This window comes from Enhydra lutris, unplaced genomic scaffold (assembly GCF_002288905.1).
Source record: "Enhydra lutris kenyoni isolate GAN:26980312 unplaced genomic scaffold, ASM228890v2 scaffoldscaffold22, whole genome shotgun sequence".
In the NCBI taxonomy this organism is placed as follows: Eukaryota; Metazoa; Chordata; class Mammalia; order Carnivora; family Mustelidae; genus Enhydra; species Enhydra lutris.
This window is the reverse complement of record NW_019154106.1, coordinates 5993903-6011271: the sequence shown is the minus strand read 5'-3', so window position 1 is coordinate 6011271 and position 17369 is coordinate 5993903. Positions and strand designations below refer to the sequence as shown.

Below are 17369 nucleotides of genomic sequence, written 5' to 3'. Positions count from 1 at the left end.
CCGCCTTATAGACCCCTCTGGACTTACTCTTCTTCCCCCAACCCCTGCCCTGGTCTTTCTTCTAGAACCTCAGTGCCTACAACACGCGACTCTTCAAGGGCGTCCTTGAGGACGGGAAGCCGTGCTACGAGGTGCGGCTGGCTTCGGTGCTTGGCGCGGGTGAGCTGCTCCACACGGCCCTTCCGCTCCCTCCTCAGCACCTCCGCCCCGGGGTGGGGATGGCGCCGGACTCAGGGCAGGGCTTAGTGGGTCCTGCCGGGAGTGACAGGCACGATAGTCACCAAAGACGTTGACGGTGCACTTCCTGCCGCTGTGGTCACTGCTGTGCTCTGCGTCTAGTGCTGCCTGTGAGGGGGACACTAGCCCCAGGGCCAGCTGCGACAATAAAGATAAGGGGGGAGACATGAGGACAGGGAGAAGGGTTCCATGGCACTTGGCGGATGTTACCACCACAAGCTTTGACGGTCCCCATACTTCAGGCAGTGGCACAAAAGATAATAACGATCCACGAGAACAGTGGGAACAGAGGCTGGGCCACCTGCCCCATGACAGGCTAGACAAGAAATCCAAACTGCACATCCGTGCAGGCTTAGTGAAAGAGGCCACCTTAGGGGTCTTGGAGGTTCGGGAGAACGTGGAAAGGGGAGATGGTGAACGTACTAGAGTCTGCTTCCTAAATGTCTCTGAGTACCCTCAGGGTAAAGCCCAAATCCACCTCCAAGGGCTCTGTCTTTTCAGAATTCTTCACAAGTGAGATATCTAGCACACGTTTGCCTAAACCAGAAGGAGACTTAATAGGTTTGGGACATTAAGAAGCCCAGAGCGGAATGGCTTCAAGCACAGCTGAACCCAGCTGCTCGGACCATATTCCGAGAGATTTCTCTCTCTGCCTCCGGCCTCCTCTCTCTCACTTTATCTATCGCGTGTTCCTCCCACACGGGGCCTGGTCACCAGCCTGGCCACTCCAGCAGAAAGAGGGCCCTTTTCTCCCAGAAGTTTCTTCAGTAAGGTCTGGGAGTGGCTCTAGTTTCTCTATTGTGGGTCCCATATTTATCTGTGGTCCCTGTGGTCAAGGGACAGATAGATCTCTCATTGTCTGGACCCTGATCCCAAGCTGACCTGGGAGCCAGGTGACAGTGAGGTCAGCCCTTCCCACACACCTGAATTGGAGGTGTGGGGTGGGGGATTCTTAGAGGAAAATTGGGGTCTGTTACCAGGTGAGAGGGAAATGCATGTAGTGTGGACAGAAATAGCCAGGCCCCTACGAGGACCTTTGCGAGTGGGCCCTCCCTTTTCCCCTTCCCAGCCCCCAGCCCCATATCCCTGCCCGCCTCCCACTTAGACTTTGAGCCCCAGCCATGCTTAGCGGTTTACAATCCCCTGAAAACCCCCCTGTTTGTTGTCACATCTGCTGTCCAGAACTTTGCACAGTCTGTCCCCTTGCCCACCTCGAAGTCCTGCCTTCCATCTACACGTGATAAACACCTTCTCACTAGCTACTCCAGGACTCTGCCCAGTCTTTCCATGACTTTCTTCCCCTTTCCATCATCATACCCAGCAACTGTGTGGGCATTTTGTTGTCACTGTTGACGCGGGCTTCTCAGGAGGAGGAATGGTGTGTTTCACTGACCACGGTCCCCCCAGTGGCTAACACTTGGCAGAAACTCAGATCTTTGGTGTGGGACTAGATGAAGATGGCACCCAAACCTTTGGTGGGGGGAACAGTGTGCGCCCCAGAGCATGGCGGAGAGAAAGTTTAGCGATTGGCACATTGTTGGGTTTGACTCAGGAAAAGGACGCCGGTCCATGGGACTAGGTATCGATCGTGCTGGAATGTAAGCCGAGCCCATACTTCCGTATGCTCTGCTGTGTGCAAGACAGGGTGCGAAAGGGAGGCTCTGGTGCCTGAGTACCAGTTGTGTTACCTCCTGCGGTGTGCAGCTGCCCCCCAGATTTAGGGACATAAACCCACCTCTTCAACCTCACAGACTCTGTGGGTCAGGAATCAGGATGGGGCACGATCAGAACAGCTTGTGCCTGGTGACAACGACCGGGGCCTCAGCCTGGGAGACTCGGAGGCCAGGGTGCCTTCAGCAGCCAGAGGCTGGAATCCCCCGCAGGTGCACTCATCACACGCCTGGCGGAAGATGCCGGCCGTCAGCTGGGACCTCCGCAGGGGCTATGGGCCAGGACGGCCCACGTGGCTTCCTGACGTGGCTCTTGTTGGCTGGCCTCCCCAAGGGAGCATGCAGAGAGAGCCAGGCGGAAGCTGGACCCCCTTCGGCAGTCCCTGGTGTCACTTCTGCTAGAGTCACAAGCCTGCCCAGCCTCCAGAGGAGGGCAAAGAGCCCCCGCATCCTGGTGGGGGATGTCACCTTGGGAGGTGGGAGACGCGTGCTTATCTTTTCTTTTTTACAACATAACCTAGAAGTGTATGCTACTGGTCAGGGACAACAAGCAAAATGCAAGAAATCACCACAAATGTAGTGGCACGAAACAACGTAAATTTATTCTGTTACTGTTCTGGGGGGTCCACAGTTAGAAGCAAGACTCCAGTTCTTCCTGGAGCCTCCAGAGGGCAGTCTGTCTCCTTGGCTCTTAGCTTCAAGAGGCGGCCTGCTTTCCTTGGCTCAGGTCCCGTCCCCCTCCTGCCCTCTCTCCAGCATCTTCTCATCCCGTCTCCTACTTCCTGTTCACCTTCTCTTCTCCTTATAAGGCTCCTTACATTTCGGGTTGACTGTCTTTCTAAATACATTTGCCACCCTAGGTTTGAATCCTGCTCTTGGCAACCTTTGGAAACTTACTTTACCTCTCCGTGCCTTAGTTTCCCCATCTGTAAAATGGAGATAACCCCCCAGAGTAGATGTGAGGCTTAAATGAGTTAAGTATATACATAGTTAATACACACACACACACACACACACACACATATATATTTTTTTAGTGAAAGTTTATACTATTTCTGTAGGCAGTGGGGAGTCATTGAAGATCTTAGAGTAAGGGTGTCATGGTGAGAAACTTGCTGGGGTGTCTTAGCCTTTTCCCTAAGCGATCCTTCTTCCCTCAGAGCCTGCTCTGCATTCTGAAATGACTTCCAAGCTGAAGAGCTACGAATTCCGGGGGAGCCATTTCCAGGTGACTCGGGGGGACTATGCCCCTATCCTCCAGAAGGTGGTGGAGCACCTGGAGAAGGCCAAGGTAGGGCTGGCTGGGGGCTGAGGGTCGCAAGCTCCAGATCTCTCTGGACAGCAAAGACAGGTGTTGGGACAGGTGGGTGGCCTGAGGCTGACTGACCCCTGCTCACCTCCAGGCGTATGCAGCCAACAGCCGGCAGGAACAGATGCTGGCCCAGTACATAGAGAGTTTCACCCAGGGCTCCATCGAGGCCCATAAGAGGGGTTCCCGCTTCTGGATCCAGGACAAAGGCCCCATTGTGGAGAGGTGAGGCACCAGCCTTCACCCCATCTGCCCCCCTCCTGCCTGCCCCTCTTCCATCTCTGCCCTTTACTCCTGCAGTTACATCGGGTTCATCGAGAGCTACCGAGACCCCTTTGGTTCCCGTGGAGAGTTTGAAGGTAACTTCTGGGAGGAGGGGGGTCAGCTTGCAAACGCTTATCCTCAGTGTCCCCTGAGGGTTCTCCCCTCCACCCTTGGCAATAATAATACAAATAACCAGAACCAGTGTTGATGATTTATTAGACACTGGGCACTTAGCTCCAGGAGCTCATCTGAACACTGTCCTCCCGTGACAGTTGTTATTCTCGCTTTATAGAAGTGGCTACCGAGGTATAGTTGGTGAGTGGCTGAGCGAGGCACCTTGGCTCTAAGTCAGTTTGCTGTGCTGCCTCTGCTGTCTGATCTGGGCATAGGCTACGGCCATTCCAAGTCCAACTTTGCCGCTCACCCACTGTGAGACCTCCCCAACTAGGTAAACCCCATATCTGAGCATCGGTCACTCCCTTCTGGGTGTCGTGGGAAGAGACATTGCTCAGCAGAATTCCAGGCACGTAAAAGGTCGTGGGTGAATGGGAGCGTAATTGCCATTATGACAGTGAACTTGACTTGGCTGCTGTCATCTCAGGGCAGGTAGGAGGCTGCCTTGGCCCTGCCCCATGCCTATATCCATACCCCAACTGGACCCACTTGTGGGAGGCAGGGCATCCAGCCTGAGGATTTAGATTTCTGTACAAAGCCTTATCCTCCCCAGCCTCTGGGGATAGAGTCTAGAGCGTCCAGTTTCTAGAAGCCAGAGAGATTGATTTGGGAGGAGAGAGGACAGCCCCAGCAGCCAGTGAGGAGCTTAGATCTAAGCCCAGAGATGCAGGCCCAGGGCGCAGGTGGTTCAGGGACCAGAAGGGAGGACAGGTGTGCACACCTGCATCTTCTCTGCCTGGGTCCTGATTGTCCAGGCCTCTCCGATGGCCAAGACCCCAGAACCTCCTGAGCAGCCTTGATCTCAGAGGCTCCCCTCTTTACCTAACTCACTGTGGTTATTAGAAAAGTAGTCCAGGGGCGCCTGGCTGGCTCAGTAGAGTGTGTGACTCTTGATCTCAGGGTTGTGAGTTCGAGCCCCACATTGGGTGTAGAGATTACTTAAAAATAAAATCTTAAAAAAAAAAGGAAAAGTCATCCATATTCACGGTCACAAATTTTGGAAAATATACTAAAAAAATCATCCGTGATTGTTCCCACCTTAAGGTTAGAATTGGGAGTGTACCTTGTCAGGTTTTTCCCCCCTATTTATTTATTTATTTTAGACAGAGTGTGAGGGGGGAGGGGCAGAGGGAGAGAGAGAATCCACAAGCAGACTCCCTGGCCGAGCCTAGAGCCCCATGTAGGGCTCGATCCCAGGACCCTGAGATATGACCTGAGCTGAAACCAGGAGTTGGCCACTCAGCCAACTGAGCCACCCAGGCACCCCTGTTTTTTGTTTTTAGATAGAGCTAATAATGCTTTAAAATGTGTGTTTGTGTGTTCGTGTGTGTGATTTAAAAATCCATGCTTGTTGTAAGTAATTGGAATGATATAGAAGTATGTAGGATGAAATGTGAAATCGGCCCCCTGTGCCCCTCCTCTCCAGAGGTCAGCACAGTTCACACAGTTGAGTACGGGTCTTTCCAGAGCTTTGTTTAAGCTCACACGTGACACTCAACTTACCCAAGAGATGCAAATATGTGCTATGGATTGTACTGCCACCCGCTTTTTTCACCAAATAGTTTAGATATCTTTTCATATCCGTACATATAGACCTACCATGTTCCTTTTACTTACTTTTTTTTTTTTTTTTTTTAAGTAGGCTCCACGCCCAGTATGGAGCTTGAACTTGTGACCCTGAGATCAAGGGTCACGTGCTTTATCGACTGAGCCAGCCGGACTCCCTCCACCCTGTTCTTTTCATTTTTTATTTTTTTATTTTTAAATTTTTTTTATTTTTTGTAATTTTTTTTTTTTAATTTGACGGAGACAGAGAGATCACAAGTAGGCAAAGAGGCAGGCAGAGAGAGAAGAAGCAGGCTCCCTGCTAAGCAGAGAGCCGGATGTGGGGCTTGATCCCAGGACCCTGAGATCATGACCTGAGCCGAAAACAGAGGCTTAACCCACTGAGCCACCCAGGCGCCCCTATTTTTCTTTTTTTAAAGATTTTATTTATTAGAGAGAGCATAGGCAGGTGGGCGGGGGAGGGGGCAGTGAGAGAGGGAGAAGCAGACTCCTTGCTAAGCCAGGAACCCGATGTGGGGCTTGATCCCAACACCCTAGAATCATGACCTGAGCTGAAGGTAGACGTTTAACCCACTGAGCCACCCAGGCGCCCCCTCTTCTTTGCTATTTTAATCATCCTGTCTTCCTGACCTGGTATGTCAATTCCACCTGACACAGTGGCTCCACACAGGGAGGCTTTGCCAGGTCTAACCCCTTGGCCAAGTTAATCGATTCTGTGCAGGAGCCTGACCATGCAGTAGTCTAGGCCGGGCCTTTCTGCAGTATAGTTCCTGTAGGTCCCAGGAATTACACCAAGAAGGGTTCAGAGGCAAAGGGTATTGCCTGGAGGACTCTTCAGTATCTCTAATATGCAAACGTACATTAGGAATCTCTAAGAATTTAGAGATAGAGCATACAGAATTATCCAAACTTATTTGACCAGGAAGCTCTTTCTTTAGGAAGGCTCTCATGGAAACTGCATTTTATGGAGTGCAGCTTTGGAAACAGAAATGGAAGCTAGGCTCTCTAACCACATGAAACCTAAAAAGATCAATCCCAGGCCTCCTGTGCACAGCCTCAGTCACCCCCCTCGTAAGCCAAATACTGAAGCCTTGCAGGAGAGTTCAGTTGCCCCCAAAAGAAGGACATGTTTTTTGTTCAAGGAGTCCCTTCCACTGGGAATCTGCTCTTTACCCACCACCCTCTATGGGCTCCCTGCCCTCTCCTTTAAGATCCATGGCAGAGGTTATCCAGTGAAGCCTTCCTTCTACATCCCACCCCCTCCAGTGACCTCCATGAAGGCAGGGCCAGGCCTGGGTCCCTGATCTCCCCACCGGCCCGCAAAGGGTACCGCAGACAGCGGACATTTGAAACATGCATGATGGCTGGAGGGGTCGCGGGGTAGAGTGGGGTACGGGACCCCTCCCAAACCCTGCCAGCCCACAGCCCACCTCCCTCCCTACAGGCTTTGTGGCCATGGTGAATAAGGCCATGAGTGCCAAGTTCGAGTGCCTGGTGGCAAGTGCAGAACAGCTGCTGAAGGAGCTGCCCTGGCCTCCGGCCTTCGAGAAGGATAAGTTCCTCACCCCTGACTTCACCTCCCTGGACGTTCTCACCTTCTCTGGCTCTGGCATCCCTGCTGGCATCAACATCCCCAACTGTGAGCTTCCTCAAGCCGCAGCCATGTCCCCTGAGAGTCGCCCCTCCCCTTCCGCACACAGTTGGCCTGGCCACATGCCCCCCTCAGTTCTCCATCCCAGCCTGGTCCTCTTGTCTAGACTCCTTATCCGTGGCCCTTGATTTTTGCCTCTTCTCCCTGGTTCCCTCCCCACCTTCTGCAGATGATGACCTGAGGCAGACGGACGGCTTCAAGAATGTGTCGCTGGGGAACGTGCTGGCCGTGGCCTACGCCACACAGCGGGAGAAGCTGACCTTCTTGGAGGAGGAGGACAAGGTGGGCACCGGCAGCCAAAGGGTTGGGGGTGGGCCTGGACTAACGGCCGACACAGGAAGACGGGGCCCTGTGACTTGGCTTGTTTGCTCACCTGTCAAACGGTGGAGGTGGTCCCTTCCTCCAGGTTGTTGCAAAGAGGCGATGGGCGAAGCGGGGGTGGGGGCTGGTGGAGCCTGGTGGGAAGGAAGCCACTGGCCGTCAGCTCGGCAGCAGGGGCGGCAGCAGGCCGTGTGGCTTGGTGGGGCGGCAGACAGCATGGGCCTCCGCTTATCTTGGCAGGACCTGTACATCCGCTGGAAGGGGCCCTCCTTTGACGTGCAGGTGGGACTGCACGAGCTGCTGGGCCATGGCAGCGGCAAGCTCTTTGTGCAGGTGAGAACGTGCCCACAGCTCCCCTCCTCCATGATCAACCCCACCCAGGGTGAAGCCGCACCATCTTTGCCCTCACTGGCTTCGGATTAGGTGGGGGAAATGGCCCCTAAAGGAGGGAAGTTCCTATCTCATCCTCCCCCAAGATGTCCCAGGAGCCCCAAGGGCATGGGGCCTGCAGGACAGTCCAGCTGAGGTCCCCTGCACAGGAGGGGTGGCTTGGCTCAGGCCGAGGAAGCCTGCCCTGGAGGTGTGACTCAGAAAGCCGCAGGGACAGGGAGGCTGTGCGGGCAGTCTCTGCACGCTCCCAGTCCTGAGGCTGCAGCATGGTCTGTCTTGGGACTACTATTCCCTGGAACCCATACCTTTCCAGATATTAACAAGGAGTGAGTCACTTCTCGCGAGAGCAGCCCCTTCCTGCCAGCCAATTAGAGTGGCTGGAGCCCCTGTGATGCCCCCACTCAGGGGATACAAAGACGACAGGCAGCCTTTGTGCCAGACAGGATGACCAGAGGCAGGCGCGGCCCGGGCATCGGAGAGAGGGGGGTTCTGTTTGGGTCTGCTCCCTGTGAGGTGGGGCTCGTCACTGAGTCCGGAGGGGCTGGAGGTCAGGACCATTCAGAGAACAGCTAATGGGGGCGGCAGCTTGGCCCTGAGCCTTGTCCAGGGAAGTGGGGACAAATGTGGCCACTCTGTGTTCTTCCGCAAGTCAGTCCTCCTTACTGAGGCTCAGTTGGCCCATCTGCAAAACAGGGACCCTGGCTCCTACCGTATGGGCCATCATGAGGAATAAAAGCAAAGCCCTAGGGTTGCCGACACAGTAGGCCCTTCGGAAGTGGGTTTACTGTCAAGAGAGTGTGCGTGGAGGTTATGTGCTCGATTCCACGCTGGGGCTCATAGTCTCTGAGCCTCGTTTTCCTCCTCTGTGAAGTGGGGTAATAGAACCTTCCGGGGGGCGGGGTGTGAGGAATAAGTGGGTGGTGCGTAAGACACTTGGCACATGGAGTGGATAGTGAGGCCGATGCTTATTGGAGGTAGAGAGTCGCAGACTGTGGCCTCTGCCCGCATGGGGAGAGGACGTGGGAAGCGCGTAGGGGAGCAGCCCCCAAGCTTTCTAGCCCATCCACTGGCACATATCTGGGGTCCGGAGATCCCGGCTCTGGGTTTTCATGTGGCTTGAGGGTGGGAGGGCAGCCAGGGTCACAGGACTCTGGTTTGGAGGTGGCAGCACATGGATGGCGCTGGAATCCCCAGGCTGAGGTGCTGGGCTGGGGCAGAGACCTGTTTCCCTCACTTGCCCCGTGTCCTGACGCTTCTGCAGGACGAGAAAGGAGCATTTAACTTTGACCAGGAGACCGTGATCAATCCAGAGACGGGAGAGCAGGTGAGGGCAGGCGGCCTCGGCAGAGACCCCGTCGTGCTGGGGGGCTGGGCTTGGCTGGGATGGCAGCTGTTCCTAAGCCTACTTCCTGGGCCTCCCCTCCCAGATTCAGAGCTGGTACCGGAGCGGGGAGACCTGGGACAGCAAGTTCAGCACCATCGCCTCTAGCTACGAAGAATGCCGGGCTGAAAGTGTGGGCCTCTACCTTTGCCTCAACCCCCAAGTGCTGGAGTATGGTCAACAGGCTTGGGGGGTGGGCCTCCCTTGTGGACAGAAGGTGTACTGGTGGGGGTCAGCACCCAGGCAGCCTCTGACTGCTCCTGCCTCCTCCCTGTCCCTCCGCCAGGATCTTCGGCTTCAAGGGGGCTGATGCAGAAGACGTGATCTACGTGAACTGGCTCAACATGGTTCGGGCTGGGCTGCTTGCTCTGGAGTTCTATACCCCAGAGACCTCCAGCTGGAGACAGGTGGGGGCCAGCAGGGAGCTGGGGGTTGGGGGGAGGCCTGCAGTGGGGTCTGAGGTCAGGATTCTAGGTATGGGGATGGGACAACCATATCTACCAAAGAGACACATGAACTGGGTTTAATCCCAGACTCCACTCCTTATGGGGGTAAGTCACACCGTTGTGAGCCTCAGTGTCCCTGTCTGTGCAATGGGAGTAATAATCTCCCTGCCCACCTCTGAGGGCAAAACCAGACCAGCTGATTTTACCACGACCGCTCATACCTGGATTGCGACAAACTTCCTCTGTGCCATTCACAGTTCTAAGCATGTTACCTGAATTAACTCTTTGTTCCCCATGTCAGCCCTAGGACATAGGTACTATTATTACTCTCATTTTAGAGATAAGGAAATTGAGTCACAGAGACATTAAGTAACTTGCTGGTAAGTAGCAGAGCCAGGATTCAAATCCAAGTAGTCTGCCTCCAGAGCGGTTAGGCGAGACTGCTCACTTACGAGATGGGAAATAGGGTTAACAATAGGAATGTTCTTCAAAGTTACACAAGTATGCTTTGATAAACTTATGTCATCAGTCTTACGTCAGTCTTGTGTCATCAAAAGAACACATGTTTTAGAGTCAGGAAACTTAGGTCTGAATCCTTGATCTCCCTTAACAGCTGTGTGACCCTGAGCAAGTCACTTTACCTCTCTGGGGCTATGGTTTATCATCTGTAAACTGGGGTTCATGATGCCCGTTTGGTCCCACTGTTGAGTGCAAACAAGATTGTAGAAGAGAGAGTGTTTGGTGACCTGGACTGTGGGGGACCCCTGTGGGTATCTGGTATCATCTGGGGGCGTTCTGGAGCAGCGAAGGGCACGGTGGTTGGCAAGGGGGAGCACAGGGCTCTGGGACCTGCCTGGAAATGGCTTTCCTGTTTTCCAGGGCAGCCTGCCTTCCCTCATGAGCAGAGAGGGGAGGAAATATTTAAGGGGAGAGGAATAGAGCAGTAAAAGACCCACAGGGTGAGGGAGAAGAAGTGGTAAGAATAACTGACAATTAATGAGCACATACTGTATATGAGGCTTTGGAGCAGACTTTTGATATGCCTTATCAGCATGTAAATGACTCCTTTCTTCTTGCTTCTGGCAGGCCCACATGCAGGCCCGGTTTGTGATCCTGAGAGTCCTGCTGGAGGCTGGCGAGGGACTCGTTACTGTCACTCCCACCACAGGGGCTGATGGGCGTCCAGATGCCCGGGTCCGCCTGGACCGCGACAAGATCCGGCCTGTGGGCAAGCCCGCCCTGGAGCGGTTCCTGAGGAAACTTCAGGTAAGCGGAGCCCTTTTGCCCTTCAGCCTCACCCTGTCTCCCCACCCTCTAGCACTGCCTCGTAGCCTTCTGATCATCAGCTCATTCATTCATTCATTCATTCATTCATTGGACAAGTGTGTATAAAGAGTGTTATTGTGTGGGGCACTGAGCATAAGCCGTGAGCAGTTTCTTATGTTGTAGTGAATGTATAAACAATAAATGAATGAGATGATTTCAAATCATGACAAGAGCTGTAAAGACAATAAAACTTGGTGATACGATAACAAGTGAAATTGGAGGGAAAAGAATGCAGAGCCTCCTCAGCCTGGGTGGTCAGGGAAGGCTTCTTGGAGGAGATGGCATTTAAGCTGCAATTTGAGTGCCAGGCAGGAACCAGCCTATGAGAAGGTCTGAGAGCAGAAGAAACAGAAAGCTCAAAGCCTGGAATGGGGACCAGGATGAGCAGAAGAAACAGAAAGCTCAAAGTCTGGAATGGGGACTAGAATGAGCTTCGTGGGTTGAGGGACAGAAGGAGGCCTGGAACTTAGTAGGTGAAGGACAGTGGTCTCATGGCCCTGGCTTCCCTCCCACGTAGAAACCTTTTGGGGTTCTGATGTCAGTATTAACCAGCCATGTAATTAGGGAAACATACTCTGCCTTGCGGGGCCCCACTTATGTCATCTGTTAAATGGGATACATCCCCCGCCTCACCTGGCAGGAAGCAAATGATACAACATACTGAGCAAATAGAATGTTCTGGATCCAAGCCAGTATGACATTAGGTATGGTCCGTGGGCTAGCAGCATCCACATCACCCAGAAGCAGCCTACAAATGCAGATTCCTGGGACCACGCCAGACCTGATTCAGAAATTGTGAGTAGGACCCAGGAATCTGCATGTTTAGCTGCCTACCAAGTGAGTCTGACATTCAGCAAAGTTTGAGAACCACTCAAGGCCCACTCTACTGTGCGGGACCTTCTGTTGGAACTGGGTCCTGCCGGTCTTTTCTTTTTTTTTTTTTTAAAGATTTTATTTATTTATTTGACAGAGAGAGACACAGCAAGAACGAGAACACAAGCAGGGGGAATGGGAGAGGGAGAAGCAGGCTTCCCACTGAGCAGGGAGCACAATGTGGGGCTTGAGCCCATGATCCTGGAATCATGACCTGAGCCAAAGGCAGACGCTTAATGACTGAGCCAATCAGGCACCCCCTGCTGGCTTTTTCAACTGTTAGAAGGCCTAGTCTTCAATTCAGCAAAGAGTTCCATGATTATACTCCCACCTGTTTCCAGAAAGGATTTAAGGCATTTTTTTTTAAAGATTTTATTTATTTATTTGACAGACAGAGATCACAAGTAGGCAGAGAGCAGGCAGGGGGTGAGGGAAGCTTCCGGCTAAGCAGAGAGCCCGACTTGGGGTTCGATCCCAGGACCTTGGGATCATGACCTAAGCCGAGGGTAGAGGCCTTAACCCACTGAGCCACCCAGGCGCCCCAGATTTAAGGCATTTTTAAATGAAAGATATGTGTTTGGCCTTTAAAGTAAAAGAAAATTAGAAATTAAAAATTAGGGGTGCCTGGGTGGCTCAGTTGGTTAAGCATCTATCTTTGGCTCAGGTCATGATGCAGGGTCCTGGGATCGATTCCCGCATTGGGGTCCCTGCTTGTCGGGGAGCCTGCTTCTCCCTCTCCCGCTCCCCCTGCTTGTGCTTGCTCGTGCTCTCTCTCTCTCTCTCTGTCAAATAAATACATAAAATCTTTAATAAAAGAAAATCAGGCACCTGGTACCTCAGTCGGTTAAGCGTCTGTCTTTGGCTTAGGTCATGATCCCAGGGTCCTGGGATTGGGTCCTGTATCGGGCTCCCTGCTCAGCAGGTAGTCTGCTTCTCCATCTCTCTTTGCCTCTCTCCCCAACTCATGTGCTCTCTCTTTGGCTCTGCTCTCTCTCAGATAAATAAAATCTTAAAAAAAAAAAAAAAATCAGTAGCTGCAGGGGCACCTGGGTGACTCAGCCGGTTAAGTATCCAACTCTTGATTTCAGCTCAAGTTGTGAACTCATGGTCCTGGGCTCGAGCCCCACACTGGGCTCTGCACTGAGCATGGAGTTGGCTGGGGATTCTCTCCCTCTCCCTTTCCCTTTGCTCCTCCCCCTGCTTGCTCTCTCTCTCTCTCTCTCTCAAATAAATAAATAAAATCTTAAACAAAATCAACAGACACAAAATGCAATATGGGTCTTAGATCTGGAATAGAAAAAGGTCATTAATGGGACAACTAATGGAACCTAAAAAAGCCTAGAGTTTAGTTGACAGTGATGCACCAGTTTTGTACAGTGTTAACAACAGGAGAAGCTAGCCGAGGGGCATATACAAACTCTCTGTCCTGCCTCCTGTTGGCATCGAGGTTACCAGCTCTCCGGTTTAAGCTGGTGGGATCCGATCTATTGGCTTCATGAGTGTGTCTCCACTACTTTTTGTGTTCTCCGTCCTCTTGGGAAGACAGGAAGACAAGATGTTCTCTTTAACTGTCCCCCTGGAGGATCCCCCCGCAACCATCTGGAGAATCCTTGTAACCCTGGGTCTGAGCCGGGAGGCTTAGCTGGAGGGAGCCGGGAAGCTTAGCTGGAGGGAGCCCTACTTCGCCACCTGCCAAGCAGCCCAAGTAAGGATCAGACCCACAAAATGTCAGATATTTGGAAGAGAACCAAATGGAACTCCCAGAAATAAACTGTAACACCACTGAAACTAAAAATAGGTTAGACAGGTTTGAAATCCAGCTAAAGATAAAAGAAAGTATATGGCATGTAGCACAGAGACCAAGTTAAAAAATTTAAGAGAGGTGAAGGGTTGTGGGGGCCAGTGTAGAAAAGTCTAGGGTGTGTAAACGGATTCCCCTCAAGAGGAAAGGAGAGCGAGAAGGTGGGAGGAGGCATTAAATAAATACAAATTAAAAATAAAATGAAATAAACAAATCTTAAAAAAAAAAAAAAGTAAAGTGGGAGAGGGAAAACAGAATCCCCACTGAGTACAGAGCCTTGGAGCTCAATTCTGTGACCCCGAGATCATGACCTGAGTGAAAACCAAAAATCAGAGGCTCAACTGACTTGAGCCACCCAGGTGCCCCAGTAAGAATTTTCTTAACGGATAAAGAATGTCTCAGAAAATGAAAATACAGTAACTGTCATCTGTCCAAACACTAGAATATTCCCTTTAAAATCAGAAAAAGACAGGGGCACCTGGGTGGCTCAGTGGGTTAAAGCCTCTGCTTTTGGCTTGGGTCATGCTCTCAGGGTCCTGGGATCAAGCCCCGCATCTGGCTCTCTGCTCAAGGGGGAGCCTGCTTCCCCCTTTCTCTGCCTGCCTCTCTGCCTACTTGTGATCTCTGTCTGTCAAATCAATAAATAAAATCTTTTAAAAAATTAATTAATTAATTAAAATCAGAAAAAGATACCAAAATGTTCCCTAGTTCCACTTCTGATCAACAGCTTGCTGAAGGGCTTAGCTTTTGGAAGGAAACAAGACCGAATCGTGAAGTTTAGGCATTAGAAAGGAAGAATTAAAACTCAACGTTGCAGATTATCTGGCTAAGCGAGTCAAAAGAATATACAAACAAATCAATGAAATCAGCGAGTTTCACAAGGTTGAATAAAGTCCTAAAGCGGGAACGTCTGGGTGGCTCAGTTGGTTAAGCATCTGCCTTCAGCTCAGGTCAAGATCCCAGGGTCCTGGGATCGAGCCCTACTGAACACCGCTGCTTCTCCCTCTCCCTTTGCCCCTACCCCTGCTCAAATGCACTCTCTCACTCACTCTGCTCTCTCTCTCAAATAAATAAATAAAATCTTAAAAAAAAAAAAAAAAAAAAAAAAAAAACTGAAAAAAAAAAAAAAAAAAGAAAAAGAAACGAAGTCCCAAGAGGACTTTTCTGGAACTTGACAAGCTAATGTAAAATTTAGACAGAAGCATAAAGGATCACCAGTAAGAGCCAAGACACTCCTGAAACAAAATAGGTTGGGAGACTCATTCTACCAGATACCAAAATTTATCCTAAGATAATTAAATTCGGTGTGGCCCTGGGGCAGGAATAGACAAATTGACCAGTGGAACAGAGCCAAGAAGCAGCAGTGACTTGGGTATATGATGGAAGGGACATTGCAGACCAGTAGAGAAGGGAGGGACCGTTCAGCAAGTTGTGCTCAGACAACCCGTTAGCCTAATGGAGAGACAGACTGGATTTCTACCTTCTACCATACACAAAGATAATCCTAGGAGCTTAACAGTTTACATAGAAAAGACAAAGTTTTTAACAGAGAAGAGTATCTTTAGGACCTCAGAGTGAAGGAAAATTTCTCAAAGCACAAGAAACACTAGCCATCAAAGAAAAGATCAGACTCTTTTAACTACATAAAAAATAGCTTTTTGGGGGGCACCTGGCTGGCTCAGTCCGTGGAGCATGTGGCTCTTGATCTCAGGGTTGTAAGTTCGAGCCCCACGTTGGGTGTAGAGATGACTTAAAAATAAAGCCTTTTAAAAGTAAATAAATGCAGAAATAAAATTAAAAATACAAACGACAGTAGCTTTTATTCATCAAAAGTTACTATAAAGAATGTGAGAAGACAAGTCTTAAACGAGGATAGGATATTTACCACATAATGTGTGAACAAAAGGTTAGTATTTAAATATATAAAGATCTTTAAAAAAAAAAAAAAGGTGAGGAAGAAAAGACAACCGTACAGAAAAGTAAAACAAAACTCATGACCCAAAAAGGAAAATGAAAAAAGCGTCAACTTCTGGGAAGATGTTCAACCTCTTGAACGATCAGGAAAGCACAGCTGAAACCGCATGAGCCTTATTCCCACCAGCTTGGCAAACACGGAAAGTGCCAGCACCAGCCTGGCATCCAGAGCAGCGAGGACCGCCAGCCGCTGCTTCTGGGAGCATCAGCTTGTGCAACACCTCGGGAGAGCGACGTGGGCGCGTGGGCTTGTCTAAGGTGGAGCGTCCACCTGACCTGCAGACCATGGCTTCTCTTGGAGAAACCCGCATCTGTCCCTTCCGTCCGTCAGGAGGCGCCTGGGGTGTCCGTGGCACAACTGAATGGCCCACAGCAGAAGCGGCCCCTGTCCTGGGAAGGGGTTCGCCTGTGGGGTGTTTGCAAGTGCAACTCGATCTTGGGCCTCAGGGATCATGACCTGAGCCGAAGGCAGAGACTCAACCGACTGAGCCACCCAGGCGTCCCAAGCTTGCAACTCTTGATGTCAAGGTTGTGAGTTCAAGCCCCACATTGGGCATGGAGCCTACTTAATTAAGAAAAATAAAAATTAAATAAATTAAATAAAAATTTTAAAAGATTTTTTTAATTTACAAAAAGGAGGGAACTGATTCTTAAGCTGGTGCTAGCTATATGGGTGTCTTTTTTTTTTTTTTAATAACCTAAGTATTCTTTGCAACCTACATATTATAACCTACTATATATATACTACATATTTTGTACGTGTGAAATTTTTTTTTTTTTAAAAGCATGATGGTAATGCTTTCTCTGTCTCCAGTTCAAATGAGAAATTCAAATGAGAAACACTAGCTTCACTTTCCTAGGCCCTTACCAGGTATTTCTCCCATAATAAGCACAATCATATGGTGAGAGAGCAGATACTGTCCAAGGTAGACCCAAGCGGCTGGGGCCCCTGGCAAAGCCCCCTGGATGCGGGGAGGGTTGCCCATCGTAGGCACTAATTCCTTCTGCCTTCCCACAGGTGTTGAAGTCCACAGGAGATGTGGCCGGAGGCCGGGCCCTGTATGAGGGGTATGCGGCAGTCACTGACGAGCCCCCTGAGTGCTTCCTCACCCTCAGGGACACCGTCCTGCTCCGGAAGGAATCTCGAAAGCTCATCGTTCAGCCCAACACTCGCCTTGAAGGTAATAGGACCCCCGAGCTCCCTTTGATGGGCAAAGGAGGCTTGGAACCCATCCCTGGGCTCAGGAAAGGCTACCTGGGGTGACTCCTGCCTCTCTCCCTCCCTGCCCAAGGCTCCCCATGCCCAAACCTAGGGCCCAAACCTTAGCATCTGTTACCACCAGCCCCCGCAACACAGGGCCGTGCTGTTTATAAGACAGCAACCAGAGGTTTGCAGGCCAAGTAAAAGAGACAGACCCCAGGCGTATGGGGAGGCCAGGCATAGTCCTGGAGGATGAGGCCTGTAGGTGTGTGGAGTCGAGGTGAGGGACAGGCAGGAGGTGGAACCCAGCAGGCTGGTGGAACTCAGGGGACAGTGTGACTCTGCAGAGCCCAAGAGAGAGATGAGCAGCCCCATGTGCCCCCTTCTCAAGTGATGACTCTGTTTCCAAAGCCTTGACCCTGGCCAGGCTGCACTTAGACCTGTTGTCTTAGAGGCCCCCTGCTGCATTCACTTTCCTCTCTCCTGACCTGTCTTTCCTGATGCCTGTCACTGAGGCACCTCAGCCAAGGTGGTACAGGTAGCGTTAGAGCTGTGCTGGGACCTTGTCTTTGTCCGTAAAGCCTGTGTGCTGGGTGCCGAGGCTGCAGCTGACCTGGATGAGGTCCTTCACGCTTTTGCTGCTCTCCGTGGCTTCACTCTCTAAATCCTTGCCATGGGAGCACCTGGCTGGCTCAGTCGGTAGAGCATGCAACTCTTGATCTTGGGGTAGTGAGTTCGAGCCCTACTTTTTTTTTTTTGACAGAGATCACAAGAAGGCAGAGAGG

At 51.3% G+C, this 17369-nt stretch overlaps 1 protein-coding gene across 4 annotated transcripts in view; it reads left to right on the top strand.

The window, feature by feature from the left end:
• Positions 1-17369, top strand: part of LOC111149678 (dipeptidyl peptidase 3) — a 30267-nt gene that overhangs the window by 10188 nt on the left and 2710 nt on the right. For all 4 annotated transcript variants that reach the window (XR_002640771.1, XM_022506896.1, XM_022506897.1 and 1 more), the window contains 12 exons: positions 66-159; positions 3068-3198; positions 3311-3441; positions 3517-3575; positions 6665-6859; positions 7041-7153; positions 7433-7525; positions 8844-8906; positions 9010-9134; positions 9250-9370; positions 10496-10675; positions 16402-16564. Coding sequence is in view for 3 of the 4 variants with exons in the window: in XM_022506896.1 (XP_022362604.1) it covers positions 66-159; positions 3068-3198; positions 3311-3441; positions 3517-3575; positions 6665-6859; positions 7041-7153; positions 7433-7525; positions 8844-8906; positions 9010-9134; positions 9250-9370; positions 10496-10675; positions 16402-16564 (1468 nt within the window). In the remaining variant the exon portion in view is untranslated. The remainder of the gene's footprint in view (positions 1-65; positions 160-3067; positions 3199-3310; positions 3442-3516; positions 3576-6664; positions 6860-7040; positions 7154-7432; positions 7526-8843; positions 8907-9009; positions 9135-9249; positions 9371-10495; positions 10676-16401; positions 16565-17369) is intronic.